The 21,428-nt window shown below is 36.2% G+C and overlaps 1 protein-coding gene across 2 annotated transcripts in view; it reads left to right on the forward strand.

The window, feature by feature from the left end:
• c2cd2 (C2 calcium dependent domain containing 2) overlaps window positions 1–16,448 on the forward strand; it is a 33,282-nt gene extending 16,834 nt beyond the window's left edge. Inside the window, exons 7-14 of one of the 2 annotated variants that reach the window (XM_030154696.1) lie at window positions 3,107–3,215; window positions 4,501–4,565; window positions 6,513–6,628; window positions 6,727–6,895; window positions 8,902–9,143; window positions 11,744–12,011; window positions 14,308–14,344; window positions 15,938–16,448. In XM_030154696.1, coding sequence (XP_030010556.1) covers window positions 3,107–3,215; window positions 4,501–4,565; window positions 6,513–6,628; window positions 6,727–6,895; window positions 8,902–9,143; window positions 11,744–12,011; window positions 14,308–14,344; window positions 15,938–16,106 — 1,175 coding nt within the window. In that variant the 3' untranslated portion in view covers window positions 16,107–16,448. The remainder of the gene's footprint in view (window positions 1–3,106; window positions 3,216–4,500; window positions 4,566–6,512; window positions 6,629–6,726; window positions 6,896–8,901; window positions 9,144–11,743; window positions 12,012–14,307; window positions 14,345–15,937) is intronic. The other variant, XM_030154695.1, reaches the window with a different exon arrangement.
• The last annotated feature ends 4,980 nt before the right edge of the window (window positions 16,449–21,428 follow it).

Consider the following 21,428-nt stretch of genomic DNA (forward strand, 5'->3'; position numbering starts at 1 on the left):
ACCTACATTTGGATTTTACTGCAAAAATAACAGGCAATTTTTACTAATTTCACAAAGAACAAATATGTTATTGGTTTATAAATGACCTCCATGATCTATGATTTTCGATTCGATTCATTTTGGCTTTATTGTCATTACACATGTACAAGTACAAGGTAACAAAATGCAGTTATCTCTAATTGAACCAGAATGCAATCAGTAGATGAATAGTATGTACGTAAATATACAGGATAAATTGTTGGGTGCTGTAAATATACTATGCAGATTATTATTATTATTATTATTATTATTATTATTATTATTATTATATACAGATTATTAAACAGATTACAATAAACAATATTAAGGTGTTAATAGACTTAATAAGTTGATATATTTGAGTGGTGCAGACATAATATACAGATTATGGGCATATTATAAAGGGGGATAATGGCATAATATACAGATTGAAGTGATATTAACATACTTTACAATTTAAATTAATATATTATACAGGTGGATAATGTCATAATTTACAGATTAAAGTGATATTAACATACTTTACAATTTAAATTAATATATTATACAGGGGGATAATGGCATAATACACAGATAGAAAGGATATTAACATACTTTACAATTTAAATGAATATATTATACAGGTGGATGACACATATGAATTGTGTGTGCAATGAATGATAATGGCATAATAGCAGTTATAAATACAGAAATACTGTAGAATGGTGACCAATCAGAGCCAAGTATTCACATTAGCAGAGAAAGAATGTTAAGATGTTTGAGTTCAAACCCAGATGAATCAGGGTGGATCTGACAGACACCGATGCTGATTTGGGTTTTTTTTAGTCTGCGTGTCCAGTCTGGTCCTTCCCCAGACATTAGTGTCATTTCCCAGGTGACTTTTACCAAGAACTCAGGGTGGAATGTTAGTGAAAACACACCCGGTGCGCATGTTAAACCCTGCCGCTGTTGTTTGAGTCTACACGAGGCAGCTGAAGTCATCACTCACACACCCACAGCAGCTTTGTTTTGGTGGTGTTGTTTTTTTTTTTTTTTTTCTACTGTGACTCATTCCTTTATTGTGAGTCAGCGGCTTCTCCAGAATCCTGTCAATGCGCTCGTTTCTCGCAGCAGCCTAGAAGACAAATGATCACCTCATCTTTAAATACCGGGCAGGAGATAAATGACATGACGCTCTGCGCATCTTCTATCTAATTTAGTTTAGTGGAGAGCACTTACACTGTCAGCGTTACTGAGGACGCTTCCGGGGCTGCGGGACCGCTCTGTGATGCCTTTAAGGACCCTGTGTTTTTATTGGAACTCAGGGCTTTCTCGTTGGCGCATCCAGGCTTGTGTCAGATAAAGATTAGCTTAAGTGCACCATTAAATCAGATTTATGTACCTTTCTTCACTCTTGTTTTGCGTATAAAAAACCCTCACAGACACACAAATTATCGCTTTAGAGATCCAGTGCACAAGTAACTGGCTCTATCTGTATTTATTTTATTTTATGCACTTCTGCACCTTTGAAAATTAAGGTTTCCCTTAATGTGCTTTCTACAGAAGTGCATTTCACAATAAGATCCACTATCTCATAATTACAACACCTGGACCTCATAATTTTAGATCTCAAAATAATATTATCTGTATCAGTTATGACATCTACACTATATGGACAGAAGTATGTGGACAAGTTGAATTCAGGTGTTTCTTTTCTAACAGGGGTCTGGGATACAAAACAATACTGACTAATGTCAGAATATAGTTTTGTATTGGGATAAATATCATTGTGTTGCATTGGTTTGGTTTAAATTATCTTTGCTTCCTAAAGGCCTCAGAGATGGTTTTTACTTAATTTCTCTCAGCATTGATTTTTTTTTTTTTTTATCCATGACTATGATTTTCAATGTTCTACCTCTAAATCTCTAAAATATTGTTTGTGCTCTGACTGTAAATAATCATTTTCTACCACAACTAACCATCTACTTTCCTCACATCTCACTTAGGAAGAAACAGGGTGCTTGTGCATGTCCTGAAAGTCTTAAAAATTATGGAATTCTGATACGCTGTTTTTCAGACCTTGAAAAGTCTGGAATTTTGTGTGAAAGTCTAATTAAGTATGGAAAAAAGTTTTTCTCATAGTTGAATTTTAGAGAATGCTCAAAGGTACATAATCTTGTTAGATAAGAAATACATGAGGAAAGTATATAAAAAAACTTGATATAATATCCACTTTTGTGATTTTCTTATGTTTTCAAAATGTTTTGTCAGTAAAACATAATTTACTGCGAATTATATATTCATTCATTCATTCATACATTTATTAAAATGAACTTTTCTACCACACACAGCAGGTACAGTTTCAACCAAAAAAGTAAGAACGCAAGTATAAAGTACATAAAGTCAAGGTGTTGGGGGGGGGGGGGGGATAGCACTTTGGAAAAAGTCTTATAAAAGTCTGGAATTTTTATTTGGATAAAGACCAAGCACCGTGAAGAAAAATCTCCCATTAGATTTTAAGGAAATCCAATCCAGTCCACTTTATTTATATAGCACATTTAAATAACAAGAATGTTTCCAAAGTGTCACACATCATACAAACAATAAAACAATTAAGAGAAATACTAAAAACAATAAATAAGTGCATAAAACTACAGGAGTGCTCTAAATAACACAAAATCAAATTGGTAAAAAGTACTAAAATCCATAAAAGTAAATAAATCAATAAAAGACACAGAGGACCACACAAGTCACACGGAAATATTGACATTTTTATCTCAAACCATCATGAATGAACAGGACATCTCACAGCTGTAGACATGATGTGTCCCAATACTTTTGTCCATATAGTGTATATCTGGTGATCAGGCAGAACCACAGGACATACTGGTCTAACTGGTCCTGCTGGTGGATCAGAGTGGGGTCTCCACCTGAGCAACCCCAGTGATCTGAGAAGGCTGCGTAGCACTGACAAACTAACATTAGTCGTTTAATAAATAGGTTATAGGAGGAAGTAGGAGTCACATGATCCACGTTCAAAACACTGTTGACTGGTGGATTTAATATCGGCTCTTGATGGACACTAACTGGTTTTGTCCTCCGTCCTCAGGCAGCGTCAGCCCTCTGTGTGCGCTGCAGTTGGACGACCCTCCGCAGAGGTTCAACACCTCAGTCTTGAAGAACACAACCACACCTGCCTGGGACCAGCCGTTCATCTTGTACGTCCTCTGCACTAAACCACCACATGAGCCAACGTTTGACACATGCACATTCTGTCAACATGTGGATTGTGTTTTTGTACTTATTCCTTAAAAAGACCCAGTGCTACTTTTGGGGCAGTTTCCATATGCATTTTTCTCTTCATTTAACATTTCTTAAGTGATTTATAACCATTTATTATAATATTATCTGCTGTATTTTACATTTTTCAGTATAAATCAGGTATTTTCCTGTAATTAATTCATAGATCATGTAAATGTTCATGGAAACTCCGGTTAAATTCAAAGGTTGTTTTATCAAAAACAGAGAAAACTGAAGAAAAAGTGACTTTTTTAGTAAAATCTATCATTAACTGAAGGTAAACCAAGTGTCTCCATTCACTGTCATTTATCAAATTACATGGGTTTTACTGGTGAATCAGGGTTTAGATTTTGTATTCATTTTGTTTATTTTTTTCCTTATTTTCCCCATATTATTTACTATTTCGTCATTTTTCTTATCCGCCTTTATTCATTTTATTCATTACTTTGACTGTTTTTGTTCATTTTGTTGCTTATTTTATCCTTTTTTCTTTATTTTAGTAAATTTTTTTAGCTTATTTTTTCTACATTATTTATTATTCTGTATTTTTATTTATTTATTTATTTATTGTTATTTTATTTATTAATATATAAAACCAAGTGTCTCCATCCACTGTCATTTATCAAACTCCATGGGTTTTACTGGTGAATCAATGGTTAAACTTCTTCTTTCATTTTGTTCTTTTTTTTGCTATTTTCCACATTTTATTTATTATTTAGTAAATTTTCTTATCTGCCTTTGTTAATTTTATTCATTACTTTGGCTGTTTTTGTTAATTTTGCTGCTTATTTTATCCTTTTTTACTTTATTTCAGTACATTTTTTGCTTATTTTTTCAACATTACTTGTTATTTTGTATGTTTTTTTTAAATTCATTTTTGTTCATTTTATTTATTAATATATATAAAACCAAGCATCTCCATCCACTGTCATTGATCCAACTCTATGGGTTTTGCTGGTGAATCAATATTATAGAGGATGATGGGGTTTCCATGGTAACCGCAGAGCCTCTGAACATCCAAATGGGTCATATCTGATGACCATGAAAATATGACAAACTGTATTTTACACCAATTATTTATATGAATTGATAGGATTAATGGATCAGCTGGTGTTAAACATATATGTCAGTGGATGCTTTTGGTGATCTGTAGATGTTTGGGTGTTTAAGGGTTAATTGTCTTGTGTTTGTTTGTGTCACCAGTGAACTGAACGGACGATCAAAAGAGCTCAGCATTCAGCTGATGAATGACGGACAACCTCAAGAGAGTAAGACTTTGTGAAAAGAGCTGTTTGTTTATGAGGCGTGACCTGTTCTGCCAAGTCCAACATACACTGTGTATCTGTTCATTAGCAGGTTAAATAAGTTCAACAGCTCCAGTCATGCATAAGTGGTGTCATGACTTTGGTTATTAACTCGTTAAGTCAACTCGGGTTTTCAACCAATCACAAACGGCGTCTAGAGCTGCCCGTTTCTCACAAGAACAAAATATAATCCAAAACACTTAACAATATGAGGAATTTAAGAATATAATATGGACTAAAAGCAACACAGCTCATAGTCTTATCTGTGTCATTGTCTGTTATTAAGGCACAAGTACATGTGACTAGAATTACAACTGTTCTTTCCGTTAAATTAATGCATTTAGGTGTATTTTTATGGCATTTAGCAGCTCAACTCTGACTCTGTTAAAGGTCTTGGGCGCAAGTAAAGAAAGGATATAAAAACATAATTAACTTTGGTAAGTAGGCTTAGTGTCAAGGCTGACATGGATTTAGCCTCTGTTTTAGGATCATATCGTACAGAGGTCTTTAGAACAAGGAGAAGCGCCTCCCTCCACTGAGAGTTTCTCATTTTGAGGCTCATTAGTGAAAGTCAAAGGTCTTAGACAGCCTCTTAACGCTCTGGCCTGGTTAATGGGAAGAACCTCTTACCGTCTGTTCCAACTTCCACAAAATCTCCAAAGAGCAACCAAGAGAACTGAGCAGACAGTAGCAGATGCTTTTATATGTTTAGATGCGTTGTCTGGAACAAACCACACATTTACCCCAGTAGAGGATGTCTGCGGGTCCTCAATTAAGGCCTTAATTCTCCTTAAAATTGATTATGAGTCCTTAGCTCTGACACTCAAAGCTCTTAACAATCCCATTGACAGTCGTCTCAAAACTTAAGACGACGAGAAAAATGTCTTTAAAAAGTCCTGCAGATTCCCCTGATTGTATAATTAGTGTATTTCCCTGTGTTCTAGCATATTTTGTTTAGTATTTTAGTACATTTTCGAATATTTTTTTGGATATTTCAATGCATATTCGTACATTTTTTGTGGATAGTGATGTATAATAACTATGAGGCCTGATTTTATGTTATTTAAGTGAAGGGAAGGACTGAGATTGGACCAAAAATGAGAAAAACATTTTAAAAAGTCATACATTTAAAAACTTGCAGGTACATTGATTGTATAATTGACTATCTTTTGTGTATTTTACTGTATTCTAGCATATTTTTGTATATTTTAGTACTTATTACTATACTTTTTGTGCCTGCTGGTGCATAATAACTGTGAGGGCTTTTGGACTGTTGTGTGTGTGAAAGGAAGGACTGAAATTTGGCCAAAGTCCAAAGAAAAGAATGTCTTAAAAAGTCAGAAATTTAAAAACCTGCAGATACACTGATGGTATAATAAATGTATTTTACTGTAATCTAGCATATTTTTGTATATTTTACTGTATTTTTAGTGCATTTTAGTGTATTTTAGAGTAATTCTTTTATATTTTAGTGTAGTTTAATATATTTTATGTGCATATTAGTGCATAATAATTGTTAGGCCCACTGGACTGTTATTTATATGTGTGTAAGGCCTTAAATTTGACCAAAGACACAGAGAAGAATGTCTTAAGTCATAAATTTAAAAACCTGCAGATGCACCAATTGTAGAATTTGCATATTTTTGTATATTTTGGTGCATTTTAGTATATTTTTTGTGCATGTTAGTGTGTGATAACTGTGGGAACCATTGGACTGTAATTTACATGTATGTAAGGCCTTAAATTTGGCCAGATGTCTTAAGTGTGGCTTCATCCAACCTGTTCATAGTCTGCAGTAAAAAGTGAATAATCATTGCAACACTGTAGTTCTACTCCTCTAATTGTACTTCATAGCGTTGGCTCTGGTTTGGTTCTCTACTTGATTTACTTATTTTTTTATGTCTTCGTCAGACTCTTTACTAGGTCAGGTGTCAGTGCCTTTTGATCTTGTAAAGAAACAGCCCAAAGGACAGCAAACATTTGCACTCATGACCAAAGATGTAGTGACTGGATCACTAACTACTGATGTAAGTCAACATCTGATGTTTCACAGTGACGTGTTATTATCAGTTCATCTTTTAACATGAGAGACAGACCGGGTTAACTGTGAGTGTGTGTTCCTCAGTTTACTTACCTGGAGCCCAGTGAAGTGAGGTCCTGGCACCCGCCCACCCCGGCCTCCACTAAGAGGGTGGAGATGGACCGGACAGTGATGCCCTGTGGCACCGTGGTCACCACCATCACAGCAGTGAAGAGCAAACCGGGCCGACCGCTGCCTCTGGGACTCAACATAGGTCCGTTATGAACAGACAATCACACATTTCACCAAATACGAGTCAGTACAAAGAGTTACAGTCTGTGTAGGTTACACTATATGGACAAAAGTATGTGGACACATTGAATTCAGGTGTTTCTTTTCTAACAGGGGTCTGGGATACAAAACAATAATGACTAATGTCAGAATATAGTTTTATATTGGAATAAATATCATTGCATTGATTAGTTTGGTTTAAATCATTATCTTTGTTTCCAAAATGTCTGAGATGGATTTGACTATTTTTTTTTGTTTGTTTGTTTGTTTTTTTTATCCATGACTATGATTTTAAATGTTGTACTTCTAAATTTCTAAAATATTGTTCATGCTCCGACTGTAAATATTAATTTTCTACCACAACTAACCATTTACTTTCTTCACATCTCACTGAGGAAGAAAAAATTCCCATTAAACTTAAAGGAAATATTGCAATTTTTAAGGAAATATTTTAGAAATTTAGAGGTAGAACATTCAAAATCATAGTCAATCAAAAAAAATGTTGAGAGAAATGAAGTAAAAACCATCTCTGAGGCATTTTAGAAGCACAGATAGCAATTTAAACCAAATGAACCAATGCAATGATATTTATCCCAATATAAAACTATATTCTGACATTTGTCATTATTGTTTTGTATCCCAGACCCCTGTTAGAAAAGACTCACCTGAATTCAACGTGTCCACATACTTTTGTCCATATATTGTATCTTTCAAACCACTGACAGTTTTACATTATACACAGGACTTCACTGTGTGTGCATGACGTGCAGTAAAACCAGCCACACAAGCTGCAGACTGAGTTTCCAGAATTCTTCTCTGTCTTGAGCTGTCATCTTTAATTAGAACACAAATTTACTTTACTTTCCTTTGCAGCTTTTGTCCCAGAAAACCCTGTGAGAGCTCAAGGACAAATAAATAACTGAAATGAGCTCCTATCACACATACACATCAGTCAAGATGTTTATAGCAAACATGAAAGAAGCTGTAAGATGACTGTGAAACTACAGCTGTACGTATAAACCTCAGTCAGACGTTAAACACCATCAAACATTTCACAGAAAATCAACCAAGTCACACAAACACACAGTCATAAACAACACAGTCATAAACACAGTGTCTTATTTGCTGCCACGTGATTAAAGTTTCTAAACAGAGCAATTCTATAGAACCTTCAACCTGAGGAATATGTTTGTATAGGGGAGTCAAACATACGGCCTGTGGGCCAAAACCGGCCCGCTAAAGGGCCCAATCTGGCCCACAGGATGAATATGTGAAATGTAAAAATGACACTGAAGGGACACACTCAGCCGTCACATACAGAACAATTTGATGTCAAGTAAAATCATAGCATAATAACCTGTAAAATAAGACAACTCTAAATTTTTCTCTTTTTTTGTTTTTGTGTGAAAGTAGTAAAGTTACATGATAAAAATGTTTACATTTACAACCTATCCTTTCACAGAAAATGGGAAAAATCTAAACAACTATGAACAACCTGAAGTATCTTAAGAAAATAAGTGTGAATTTTACTGATATTCTGCCTGGTACTAAATGTTTTATGTATTTGTAGATCCACTGTGATCTGTAAGTTCTATTGCACATGTGTAAATGATAAACTGAGGCAAAATATTGTTAAAATTGCATTTATTTTCTTAAGAAATTTCAGGTTGTTCATGTTATTCTTAGTTTTTTAAGGATAGTTTGTAGATGTAAACATTTTCATTGTGTGATTTGACTATTTTCACTCCAGAACGTAGAGAAAAGTTTGGAGTTTTTAATTATAGGCTGTTTTTTTTACTGTTTTTTCCACTATAACAAAGACACGTGAAGTTATTAGTTCCAGGTTATTATGTTATTATTTTACTGGTCTGACCTGCTTGAGATCACACTGGGCTGAATGTGGAACCTGAACTAAAAGGGCGATTTCACACATTCCCTCATGTGCTGCAGTCCCATAAACCGTCCATTCGGTCCATTTTTGTCTCTCAGATCCAGTCCAGAAGGCCACGGTCAACAAACCCAAACTGTCAGAGCGCCGTGTTTCAGAACACTCGTCCACGTTGGGAAACACCGTCAGCAAAGCCTTGTCGTCGTCGGATACCGAACTGCTGATGCTGAACGGCACCGACCCAGTGGCCGAGGCCGCCATCCGACAACTCCACCAGTCGGCCAAACAGAAACTCAAGTCCCCGGTGAAGAAGAGCACCATCATCATCTCTGGCATCGCTAAAGTAAGAGAAATGAATGTTCCCCTTACGCTAAATTAACAATCCGATGCAAAGTGAATTAGGTTTGCCGGAAACAAAATCAGTGTCGTGTGGGATGGTCTGATGAGGCCAATACAGTGACAGTAAACAAGTAATAGTTATGATCACAATAAAGGTTTTTCTGCTTAAATTATATTAAATGTAATGTGAGCAGTTTTACCTTCAATAAAACCTCTTATAGGTACAGTTGAGCTACAGCCAGTCCTGTGTAAAAGTCCTGGTTTAACGTTGTGTTTGTTGGTTTATTAAAGTCCATACATATGTGTTTGACTCTATTTAAGACCAGAAAGCGGACCACATTAGTCCAACTCTGAGGTCCTTCCACTGGCTGCCTGTCCGTCAGAGGATAGACTTTAACCCCTTTAGCTCTATCAGCCCGCTGGCAGGCCTAAAAACTTATATTAATATTCGTCTACTATAAAAATATAATAAATCAGGACAATGAATGTTTTTTTCAACTTTTGCTCAAAGTTTAGACCCTAATGTTAATAAAAGTACATCAAAAGTGTATTTTAGTGCAAACTTTAATGTTCAAACATGATTTTTAATCTTTGTGGGGTCAAATATACGCTATTAAAAAATCTCTGACACGAACAATTAATTTCTGAATATCATCGTCAATCCAGCCGAAAAAAAACAGGCGAGGATAAAAAATTCCAATTTCTCTTTTAGTTTGTTGCAGTTTACTCAGGCATAGTAATAGATACAATATTTTAGACAATGGGAATAGATTCTGTAAGGTCTCTAAATGTCCACAGACACCAAGAACATCCATATGAACCTTATTATTGTGAAGTCATTCTTCATTTACTTTGGGTATGTCTCTTTAGGCGTTTTTCCCCTGAAAATATGGTCAGGGTTTAACAGGTTAAAGTTCTGTCGCTGGTCTATAAAGCTCTGAATGGTTTAGGACCTAAATCCATCAGTGACCTCCTGACCCAGTATGAACCCACCAGACCCCTCAGGTCATCTGGATCCTGTCTGCTGTCAGTTCCCAGAGTCAGAACCAGACACGGAGAAGCTACGTTCAGCTTCTATGTTCCACATGTTTGGAACAAACTCCCAGAAAACCTCAGATCAGCTGAAACACTCAGTTTATTTAAATCCAGGTTAAAGACCCACCTGTTCTCAGCTGCATTTGAATAGAGTTTTGGTTTATCACTTAAGATCTGCACTGTTCCTTTTAAGCTAAAAGTTTTTATCTGTTTTATCTGCTTGTCTGTTTTATCTGTTTTATCTATTTATCTGATTTTTGTTTGTTTGTTTTTCTCACACCTTCTGCTGTAATACTTTTAATGTTTTATGTAAAGCACTTTGAATTGTCTTGTACATGAAATGTGCTATAGAAATAAACCTGCCTTGCCTATTTAGATCCAATCTGGTACATGTGAAGTATGAACAACAGGGAAAACTTGGGTTTCTGGGAAAAAACAGCTTCTATAAACCACACTGGCCGTATATTTAGTGTGACCGCCCTTTGCACTTAACGTGACTTTAACTCTTTTGTTCAGACAATATGAGATTTATGACTTCAATTTTAATGATCGTTTATACCAGGAACAAACTGATCAAAAATAAGCGAAATGACAAATTGAAAAAAAAAAAAAAAAAATCAACATGAAGCAAAAATGGACAGAAGGAAAAATAGACAAATTAAGAAAATTAACAAAAAATAGAAAAAAAAATGAACAAAACAATCAACAAAATGAGTAAAACATACCAAAATGATCAAATCATCAAAATGAACAAAATAATCCAGGTTTGATTCAACTCATGTCAGATGTTTCTCATTTTTGTGCTGCTTGTCATGGGGTCAGCGGTCAAACTAAACAGTGACCCATTTAGTTCAGGGGTTTTTTGTGTCTTTAAGGCTGTGCACATATTTCCTGTATTTTCTTGTATCTGAAGAAAAGAGAATGAGAAATTTTACATTTATTTACATTTATGCATTTGGCAGACGCTTTTTTCCAAAGCGACTTACAGGGGAAAACCAATCAATCAATTAATCAAAATTTTATTTATATAGCGCCAGATCACAACAAAAGTTATCTCATGACACTTTATATATAGAGCTGGCCAAAACCAGACTCTAAGCCAATTTACAGAAACCCAACAGAATCGTATGAAATAAATATGTCTGATCATTTCAACTCTGAAAAAGCAACAAAGATAAAGGTGGAATAAGACTTTTACACTGGACCGTATGAGTGTGTTTCATGTATTTCTCAGACTGAGCTGAAGGACTGAACCTACACTATAGGAGACTTGTAGTGGTAAATTTCCAGGATCGCTGTGGCTGTGAAATGGGAGAATCTCACTCTGGAAACCTTGTCTGTAGCAGGAAGTGATTTATTGTTTCTGCTGAAGTGCACTTAATGTCAGATACTATGAAACCCACAGTGGAAAATCTCCTTGAGAGAAGAACGCGGGTCCTCAGAGCTTTGACTCTGATCGTTCATGACTTTTAGATGATGGTTTTATGTGAACAAAGGGATGAATACGTGCAGAATGTAAACCGCTTGAGCAGAAACCTCTTTAAAACAGCGCTGTGTTTGACTTTCCAGACGCCGTTGTCTCAGGATGATGAGCTCGCGATGATGGCGGGCTACGCGGCGGCGATGGACGCCTCCATGTCAGAGGGCAGCTCTACTCAGGACGTTACCACGGCGATCGCGTCAGGGACCATCAGCCCCCCGGACCACTCCGAGCCCCAGGAGGGTCCCAGCGGCATGGGACGGCCCCCGGACGACTGGGACGGCAACACGGGGGAGGAGCTAGACCACGCCTCGCTGTCCATGTGTGTGTCTGAGGCCAGCTGCAAAAAGAGCAGAGGTGAGAATGACGACACGAGTACTGTCAACACCTGATATTTAAGAAGAAGAAGGTGACGTTCCAAATCCTCTGAAATATACACACATGCACTTTTTGGACAAAAGTATGTGGACAGGTTGAATTCAGGTGTTTGTTTTCCAACAGGGGTCTGGGATACAAAACAATAATGACTAATGTCAGAATATAGTTTTATATTGGGGTAAATATCATTGCATTGGTTAGTTTGGTTTAAATTGTTATCTTTGCTTCTAAAATGCCTCAGAGATGGTTTTTAATTAATTTCTCTCAACATTGTTTTTTTTTTTTAAGCCATGGCTATGATTTTAAATGCTCTACCTCTAAATTTCTAAAATATTAATAAGAGAATAAGAATAAGATGTCATGTTCATGATGATTTGAGATACAAAATAATCAACAAAATGAAAAAAATTGAACAAAACAATCAACAAATTGAACAAAATAATCAACAAAATCAACAAAATAATCTTCAAAATGAACAAAATAATCAACAAAATGATCAAAGTTGAACAAAATCAACAAATTGAACAAAACCAACAAAAATCAACAAAATAATCTACAAAATCAACAAAATCTACAAAATGAAAAAAAATTGAACAAAACAATCAACAAATTGAACAAAATAATCAACAAAATGATCCACAAAATCAACAAAATGATCTACAAAATGATCAAAATTGAACAAAACAGTTAACAAGTTAAACAAAATAATCAACTAAATAATCTACAAAATGAACAAAATAATCAACAAATTGAACAAAATAACCAACAAAATCAACAAAATAATCTACAAAATGAACAAAATAATCTACAAAATGATCAAAATTGAACAAAACAATCAACAAACTGAATAAAATAACCAAAAAAATCAACAAAATAATCTACAAAATGAACAAAATAATCTACAAAATGATCAAAATTGAACAAAATAGTCAACAAAATGAACAAAATAATCAACAAAATGATCAAAGTTGAACAAAACAATATACAAATTGAACAAAAAAATCAACAAAATGATCTTCAAAATGAACAAAACTGAACAAAACAATCCACAAATTGAACAAAGTATCTGACAAAATCATCAAAAATCAATTAAATAATCTACAAAATGAACAAAATAATCACTGAAATGATCAAAATTGAACAAAACAATCAACAAATGAAACAAAATAATCAGCAGAGTGAATAGTCCCAGTATTTTTGTCCATATATTTCATAAACATCAACATTTCCTTAAAGTTTAATGGTAGATTTTTCTTCCTCAGTGAGATGTGAAGAAAGTAGATGGTTACTTGTGGTAGAAAATTATTATTTACAGTCAGAGCATGAAAAATATTTTAGAAATTTAGTGGTAGAACATTTAAAATCTTAGTCATGGATAAAAAAATAACAAAATCAGTGTTGAGAAAAATGAAGTAAAAATCATCTCTGGGGCATTTTGGAAGCAAAGTTAACAATTTAAACCAAACTAACCAATGCAATGATATTTATCCCATAATATAAAATATATTCATATACAATGAGACGCTGTTCAACAATGCATTAACTTCAAGATCCTCCTCATCACCTACAAAGCCCTACACAACCTTGCCCCCCCTTACCTGACTGATTTACTTCAGCGCCACTCCCCTACTTGCCGCCTCCGCTCTGCAGGTGCTAACCTTCTCACCCCCATCACCAAGACTAAGTTCCGTACCCTGGGTGACAGGGCTTTTGCCATCGCCGCCCCCACCCTCTGGAACTCTCTACCCATTCACATCCGGAACTCTGACACAGTCACCTCATTCAAAAGCCAACTCAAATCCCACCTCTTCAGATCATCATTCGAAAACTGACCGCCCGCTCAACCTCCTCCACTCTCACATACCTTCTTTTGTGTGTTTTTCTTTAATCAATATTTGTCTCTGTATTTGTTCTTCGATTACCATTTAGCATTAACTTTGTATCTGTTTACCCGTTGGATGTATGTTTGTCCCTTGGTTGTTTTTTGTAAAGCGTCTTTGAGTACTTAGAAAAGCGCTATATAAAACTGATGTATTATTATTATTATTATTATTCTGACAGTTGTCGTTATTGTTTTGTATCCCAGACCCCTGTTAGAAAAGAAAGACCTGAATTCAACGTGTCCACATACTTTTGTCCATATAGTGAACACACATATCACTTATCTGTCTCCGTGTGCTGTTTACCTGTTTCTCCTCAGTGATATCGTCTGCTTTTGTCTTCTTTTTCTCTCCTTCCTACTTCATCTTTTCCTTTTTCATCACTGCCACCTTAGAGGAAAACAGTGCTAAGAACACGTTAAGTCCAGATGAGTAAGTCTGTTCATGGGTGACCTGTAGAAGCCCTCAGGCTCTGATAGTGTCTGATAGATGTAGTTAATAACTCTGCAGTGTCAACAGGTCACGTAGTTCAGTGCACTAGTGTAGATTTGTTAGACGTGTTTTAGATCTGGTGGTGATAAACTGTTATTTGAAGTATGATGCAACATGGGAACATCAAACAGCCCAATACGGTAACATTTTACTATAAGGATAGATGAATTTACATGAGGTAATGCCTTAACACAGTAACTAATAGAGCTTTAACTAATTAATCCTCTACTAATAATGTTTATGGTCACTAAGGTATTAATTAAAACACCATTTAATATTTTAAAGATGCCATTAACCCAGTGTTTTTCAACCTTGGGGTCGAGACCCCACGTGGGGTCGCCTAGAATTCAAATGGGGTCGCCTGAAATTTCTAGTAATTGATAAAAAATTAAAGCCTACTAATAAAAATTTACATTATATAGCCTAAATGTTGCCTAAAATTAACATTTATTTGCAACATCTTATACCAAACTATTACGTGATCAAAAACAAATTAATTTTAATCCAAAAAAATGTCTCCGTTTTGAATGTCTGGGGTCGCCTGAAATTTCTAATCCTACTGTATAATGCACGTTTCGGCCCCGCCCTGTGTCCGACAACATCGATGTCCGTCCCATCGATGTTGCAGCACGGGACACGGGAGGACGTTTGGGCGCAATGCTGCTGTTGCACCACAGGAGGGCGGTATGGCACCATGGGTACAATGCCGCTAGTAATTTATTTTAAAAAATTAAAACTTACAAATAAAATTTACATTATTTAGTCTAAATGTTGTCTAAAATTAATGTTTATTTGCAACACATTACAGCAAACTATAACATGATCAAAAACAAATTAATTTTAGCAAATAAAATGTCTCTGTTTTGAATGTCTGGGTTCGCCTGAAATTTCTTATAATTTATTAAAAAAATAATTTAAAAATGAAAACTTACTATTAAAAATTTACATTATTTAGTCTAAATGTTGTCTAAAATGAACACTTATTTACAACATAGTGTAGCAAACTATTACATTATCAAAAACAAATTAATTTTAGCAAATAAATTGTCTCCGTTTTGAATGTCTGGGGTCGCCTGAAATTTCTAATAATTTATTTAAAAAAATTTTAAAAATTAAAACTTAATAATAAAAATTTAAATTATATAGTCTAAATGTTGCCTAAAATTAAAGTTTATTTGCAGCATAGTACAGCAAACTGTTACATGATAAAAAACAAATTAATTTTAGCAAATAAAATGTGTCCGTTTTGAAGGTCTGGGGTCGCCTGAAGTTTGTGATGTTAAAATGGGGTCAGGAGCCGAAAAAGGTTGGAAACCACTGCATTAACCTAAAACAGATGGATTCATTTGATGGACATTGATCTACGAGTCAGATTGGACTGAAATTAAAGCCAGTTAACTCGTCAATAACCAATAATCACCAGCTGGTTTATAAACCGTAGCTCTGCCTGTGGTTTAGCTCCACCCCCAGTGTCATCACTTTCACATAATCGTCGTCGTCGTTCACTTCCTGTCGTCTGCTTCTTCGTTACAGGCAGCTTCCTCCAGAAGAGTGCGAAGCTTTTCTTCCGACGCCGTCACCAGCGCAAAGACCCGGGGATGAGCCAGTCCCACAACGACCTGGTTTACCTGGAGTCCTCGTCGGCGGTGGACCGGGCCAGTCGGACCGCCACGCTCAGCCGCATGCTCCACCGCAAGAGTAAAACCAAGAGCAAAGCCAACGGCGCTACCTCCACAGGGGAACCGCACGCGTGACCCCGCCTCCGCTTAAGCCCCGCCCAGGTCCACTACCATCAACACCTCCTCCCCTTAGGCCCCTCCCAGGTCCACTACCATCAACACCTCCCCCCTTAAGCTCCACCCACATCCACTACCATCAGTAACACCTCCTCCAACTTGCACTGGCAAACCTCTGAGCTAACCTCGTCCTCCTCCTCCTTCTTCTCCTTCTCCTCCTCCTCTTCCACCCCCTTCTCCTCCTCCTCTTCTTCTACCCCCCTTCTCCTCCTCCTCCTCCTCCTCTTGTTCTACCCCCCTTCTCCTCCTCTTCTGCCCCCCTTCTCCTAATCCTCCTCCTCTTGTTCTACCCCCTCCTCCTCTTCCTTCTCCTCTTCCTCTTCTACCCCCCTTCTCCTCCTCCTCTTCCTTGTCTTTCTCCTCTTCTTCCTCCTTGTCTTTTTCTTCCTCCTCCTGCTCCTCCTCCTAGCTCCCCCTCCTCTTCCTCTTCTTCTTCCTCCTCCTTCTCTTTCTCCTCCTTCTCCTCCTCCCCCCCATCCTCCTCCTCTTCTTTCTCCTCCTCTTCCTTGTCCTCCTCCTCTTCTTCCTCCTCCTTCTCTTTCTCCTCCTTCTCCTCCTCCCCCCCTTCCTCCTCCTCTTCTTTCTCCACCTCTTCCTTGTCCTCCTCCTCTTCCTCCTCCTCTTCTTCTTCTTCCTCCTCCTTCTCTTTCTCCTCCTTCTCCTCCTCCCCCCCTTCCTCCTCCTCTTCTTTCTCCACCTCTTCCTTGTCCTCCTCCTCTTCCTCCTCCACTTCTTCTTCTTCCTCCTCCTTCTCTTTCTCCTCCTTCTCCTCCTCCCCTTCCTCTTTCTCCTCTTCCTTGTCCTCCTCCTCCCCTTCCTTGTCTTCCTCCTCTTCTTTCTCCTCCTCCTCCTCCTCTTCCTCCTCCTCCTCCTCCTCCTCCTGGGGCTCTGGCATCGTGAATGGGAAACTCATGCAGAGGGTAAACGTCCTCTCCGTCGCCTCGTTCTTCCAATGAGAAGCCGTCGTTCCGCTGACAGCGAGCGTCTTAACTCTCCTGGCATTTCAGAGGATATTAATTTGCATGTTTCTTTTACTTGATTTTATGCAACCTTCTGAAATCTGTAAGTGCTTTCGTGGCCTTGTTACTGACAGAACAGACTGTAGCGGGCCGTGACTCATCACCTCGCCCCTCGCTAACGGTGGCGGCGGCGAATCTATCCCTGCTGTAAACTGTAGGTCGTCTACAGTGGACCAACAGGACCAAAGATGAAGAGCAGAGTGGTGTTTGTATGATTTGCACAGTTTTAGTACCTTTATTTCCAGTGCAATGACGGGAGCTACTCTACCGACGGAGCCTCTTCTGTTGTTCTGATTCATGTCGAGATCGTTCACAAAGGGATATGATTGCATGGCCGGTGAAAGTAAAAGTAATGAGACTACTTTTTTGACACTAATATTATCTTGACTTTGGAGAGAATTTGTATTTATATTAAGCAATGGATTTTTTTGTTTTCATCATTTCATTTAGATCCCATGTCGTTTTATTCACAGAGAGATAATCAGTGCAGCAGCTGTATGTGACGTACATATGAACGCTGTAAAAACACGACAAAAACAGTCATTACAGTCAGGAGCTCATCTTATTATACAACAAAACACGGTTAAAGGGTTGGATTTGAGTTAGGTTTGTATGAGGCACTTATTCATTTACATTTATGCATTTGATGGACGCTTTTTTCCAAAGCGACTTATGAGGAAAAACCAAAAATAAAAGAAAAACACAAGAATAGATTAAAAACATAAAAACAGCTGTACAATTAAAACAGTGTCGTACAGAAGAATAAACAGCTAGATTATAGACTATTCATAGTCAGTGTATTATTATTATTATTATTATTATTATTATTATTATTATCAGCTTTATTTATTAACCTCCTGAAACTAAAGTTAGACAAACTACACAATATTTTAGTCATAATATACAAGAATGGACAGAATTTATAACATGTACTTACTGAACATTTAAATTGCCTTAACTTTCTGTCAAACAGTCGTTTATGACGAGAACTGAAGCCATTATATCTACATATACATGTATGTTCAGAGCCACATGACTCAGCAGTGTAGCGCCGCATTATGTAACTCTCCCAAGTGAGTAAAAAATGCACATTGACACATTTTAGCATTTAACATTTGATGTAGCATAAAAAATAATAACCCATATTAAACAGTGTTTGTGATCAATTGACATATGCCAAGATGAAAAAATAAAAAAATAAATAATCCAACTTATATGTAGTATATTAAAAAAAAAAAAAAAGTTTTTTATGTGCTTTTTTGCAACAAAAATCTAGTTTGTTTTCATTGCAAATGTGGCATTTAACCAGTTAAAAAATATGACAGTTATTGATTATTTAGTTTTGTTTATGGGTCAAGTTGATGAAACACAAAAGAAATGTAAAAACAAACAATCTGTATGACATGTATTAACATTACTACATCACTGCACAGATTACAAGATACTGGAGTGTTAAAGTCAACTTTATTTATGCAGCAATTTTTGGAGAAAATGCAGTTGTGTCATTAACAGAGAAACATTCAAACCAACACATATAAAAAAAAAAAAGGGAAGTTGTGCACAAAAAGCCATGAGAGGATAAGTTAAGTGATGGTACAAATTAGAATAACTATATGTATATAAAATACTTATTATAAGAGCCTCATTTAAACCCTTAATCCAACCCTTTATCATGTTCCACATGATAGTAATGACACTGTTGCTCATCTGTTGTTGTTTTTTTTCTGTTATCTGGTGTTTTCAGATGATATGCAACTTCCTCGATTGTCTTCCTCCCGTACACTACTGTTATCAGCAGGTCGTTCATGTGTCAAAAGGGAAACGATTGAACTTTAATCCAGGGACTGTGACGTAACGCTCGGCCGTATCCGCTGCAGTTCGCACTAACCAAACCACGCTCATGTGAATCCTCACAACGGGACGCTCATCCTCTCATTTTTCTCTCATTTTTCAAAGATGTAGCTTCGAACGTCAGAATAGGAAACCGCGTGAACACATTGAGAGCAACCAAATAACTTGGCTGCTTCTTTTTTTTATCCAGCTAATGATTGTATTTTGTTTTTCTAAGCAGCTTGTTTAAGACGTTTGTGTCCATGGAGTTAACTGCTGTCTTTACAGATGCGTTGAGAGCAGTAGCGGTAGGGTGACAGTGACACAAGCAGATCGCCTTACGATTACTCTGACTATGTCCTTTCAGCATCTGAACGGCCGCCGTGTCACCGCACCATCACCTACGTATGTCCATATTTGAGAAGCCTATGCACATAACATATCTGTTAACAGAGTGTTTACATTAGACTATCTGAGAATTAAAGGAGACGTGATGACTCTGGAGTCTGGGCTCATTTCTGATTTCCTCTTATTAACTCTTAACCTTTAACTCTGAGAAGCAGCAGGAGAAAACAGGTTGTTTTAGTTTTAATCATACACTATATCACAGGTGTCAAACATGCGGCCCGGGGGCCAAATCCAGCCCACTGAAGGGTAGGAATTTGTGAAATGCAAAAATTACACTGAAGATATTAACTATCAATGGTGTCAAAATCATTTTACTTCAGGTTCCACCTACAGACACATACTGTCCAATTAGATCTCAGTTGGGTCAGACCAGAAAACTACTATCATAATAACCTATAAATAATGACAACTGCAGATTTTATCTTTGTTTTAGTGTAAAAAAGTAAAATTACATGAAAATGTTTATATTAACAAACTACACGTTTACAAAAAATGCAAATAACCTGAACAAACATGAACAACGTGAAATGTATTGAGAAAAGTAAATGCATTTTTATCAGTATTATACATGTTACTAAATGTTTTGTGTATTTGTAATTGTAATGTAAGTTGTAATGCACGTGTGAGTGATAAACTGAGGCAGAATGTTGTTAAAATTGCACTTGTTTCTCTGAAGACATTTCAGGTTGTTCACGTTATTTAGATTTTTAAGGAAAGTTGTAGATGTAAACATTATCATGATGTAATTTTACTTTTTTCGCTGTTATTATTTTACTGGTTCAGCCCACTGGAGATCAAATTGGGGTGAATGTGGAACTGAACTAAAGTGAGTGTTACACTCCTGCACTATATGTCCAAAAGTACTGGGACATGTTGAAGTGTTTCTTTTCTAACAGGGGTCTGGGCTTTAAGGAAGTATTGATGTTTATGTCAAATCATCATGAACAGGACATCTTACAGCTGTAGACATGATGTGTCCCAATACTTTTGTCCATATTGTTTAGATAAGACTTCATTTTTCCCACTGTGGGGAAATTTCACAGTTAGCAGAAGCAAAAATACAAGCAAGTGTAGAGAAAAAAAGAGAAAAAACACAAGTCAAAACATGAAAATATAAAGAGAAAAATAAGAAATTTGGTATTTATATAAATACAGAATTTGAATTAAACATCAATATTTCCTTAAAGTTTGATGATAGATTTTTCTTCCTCAGGGAAATGTGAAGAAAGTAGATGGTTAGTTGTGATAGAAAATTGTTATTTACAGTCAGAGCAGGAAAAGTATTTTAGAAATTTAGCGATAGAATATTTAAAACCATAGTCACAGATTAAAAAAAAATATCAGTGTTGTGAGAAATTAAATAAAAACCATCTCTGAGGCATTCTGGAAGCACGATCATTTAAACCAAACTAACCAATGCAATGATATTCATCCTAATATAAAACTATATTTGTCATTATTGTTTTGTATCCCAGACCCCTGTTAGAAAAGAAACACCTGAATTCTACATGTCCACATACTTTTGTCCACATAGTGAATCTATATAAAGTGTATATCATGTGATGAATAAACTGCCAGTTTTAGTTTTTTTATGGGCACTGACTTAAGATAAAAAAGACTTAATTGATCTCACCATGGGGAGATTTCACTGTTAACAGCAGCAAAATACAGACCACAGTGTCACAGAGTGTCAGTCATTTTTCCAAGAAACAAGTCATTTCATTTCCAGCAGTAAATACTGACTGGATGAATATGGTTGTTCTCTCAGTGTTCTGGCTTTGAATTCCTTTACTTTTCAACCGATACAACAAATTCTATCATCATTCATCAAACTGCTGTACATTGGGTTTAACAGTTTTTAATTATTTAACTTTAATGGTAAATCATCTCAAAATTTACACTTTACAGATAAATTATTGATTTTAAATTCATTCTAAAACAAAGTTACACAGGCCCATCTCATGTCCTTAA

This window comes from Sphaeramia orbicularis, chromosome 14 (genome assembly GCF_902148855.1).
Source record: "Sphaeramia orbicularis chromosome 14, fSphaOr1.1, whole genome shotgun sequence".
NCBI classification, from domain to species: Eukaryota; Metazoa; Chordata; class Actinopteri; order Kurtiformes; family Apogonidae; genus Sphaeramia; species Sphaeramia orbicularis.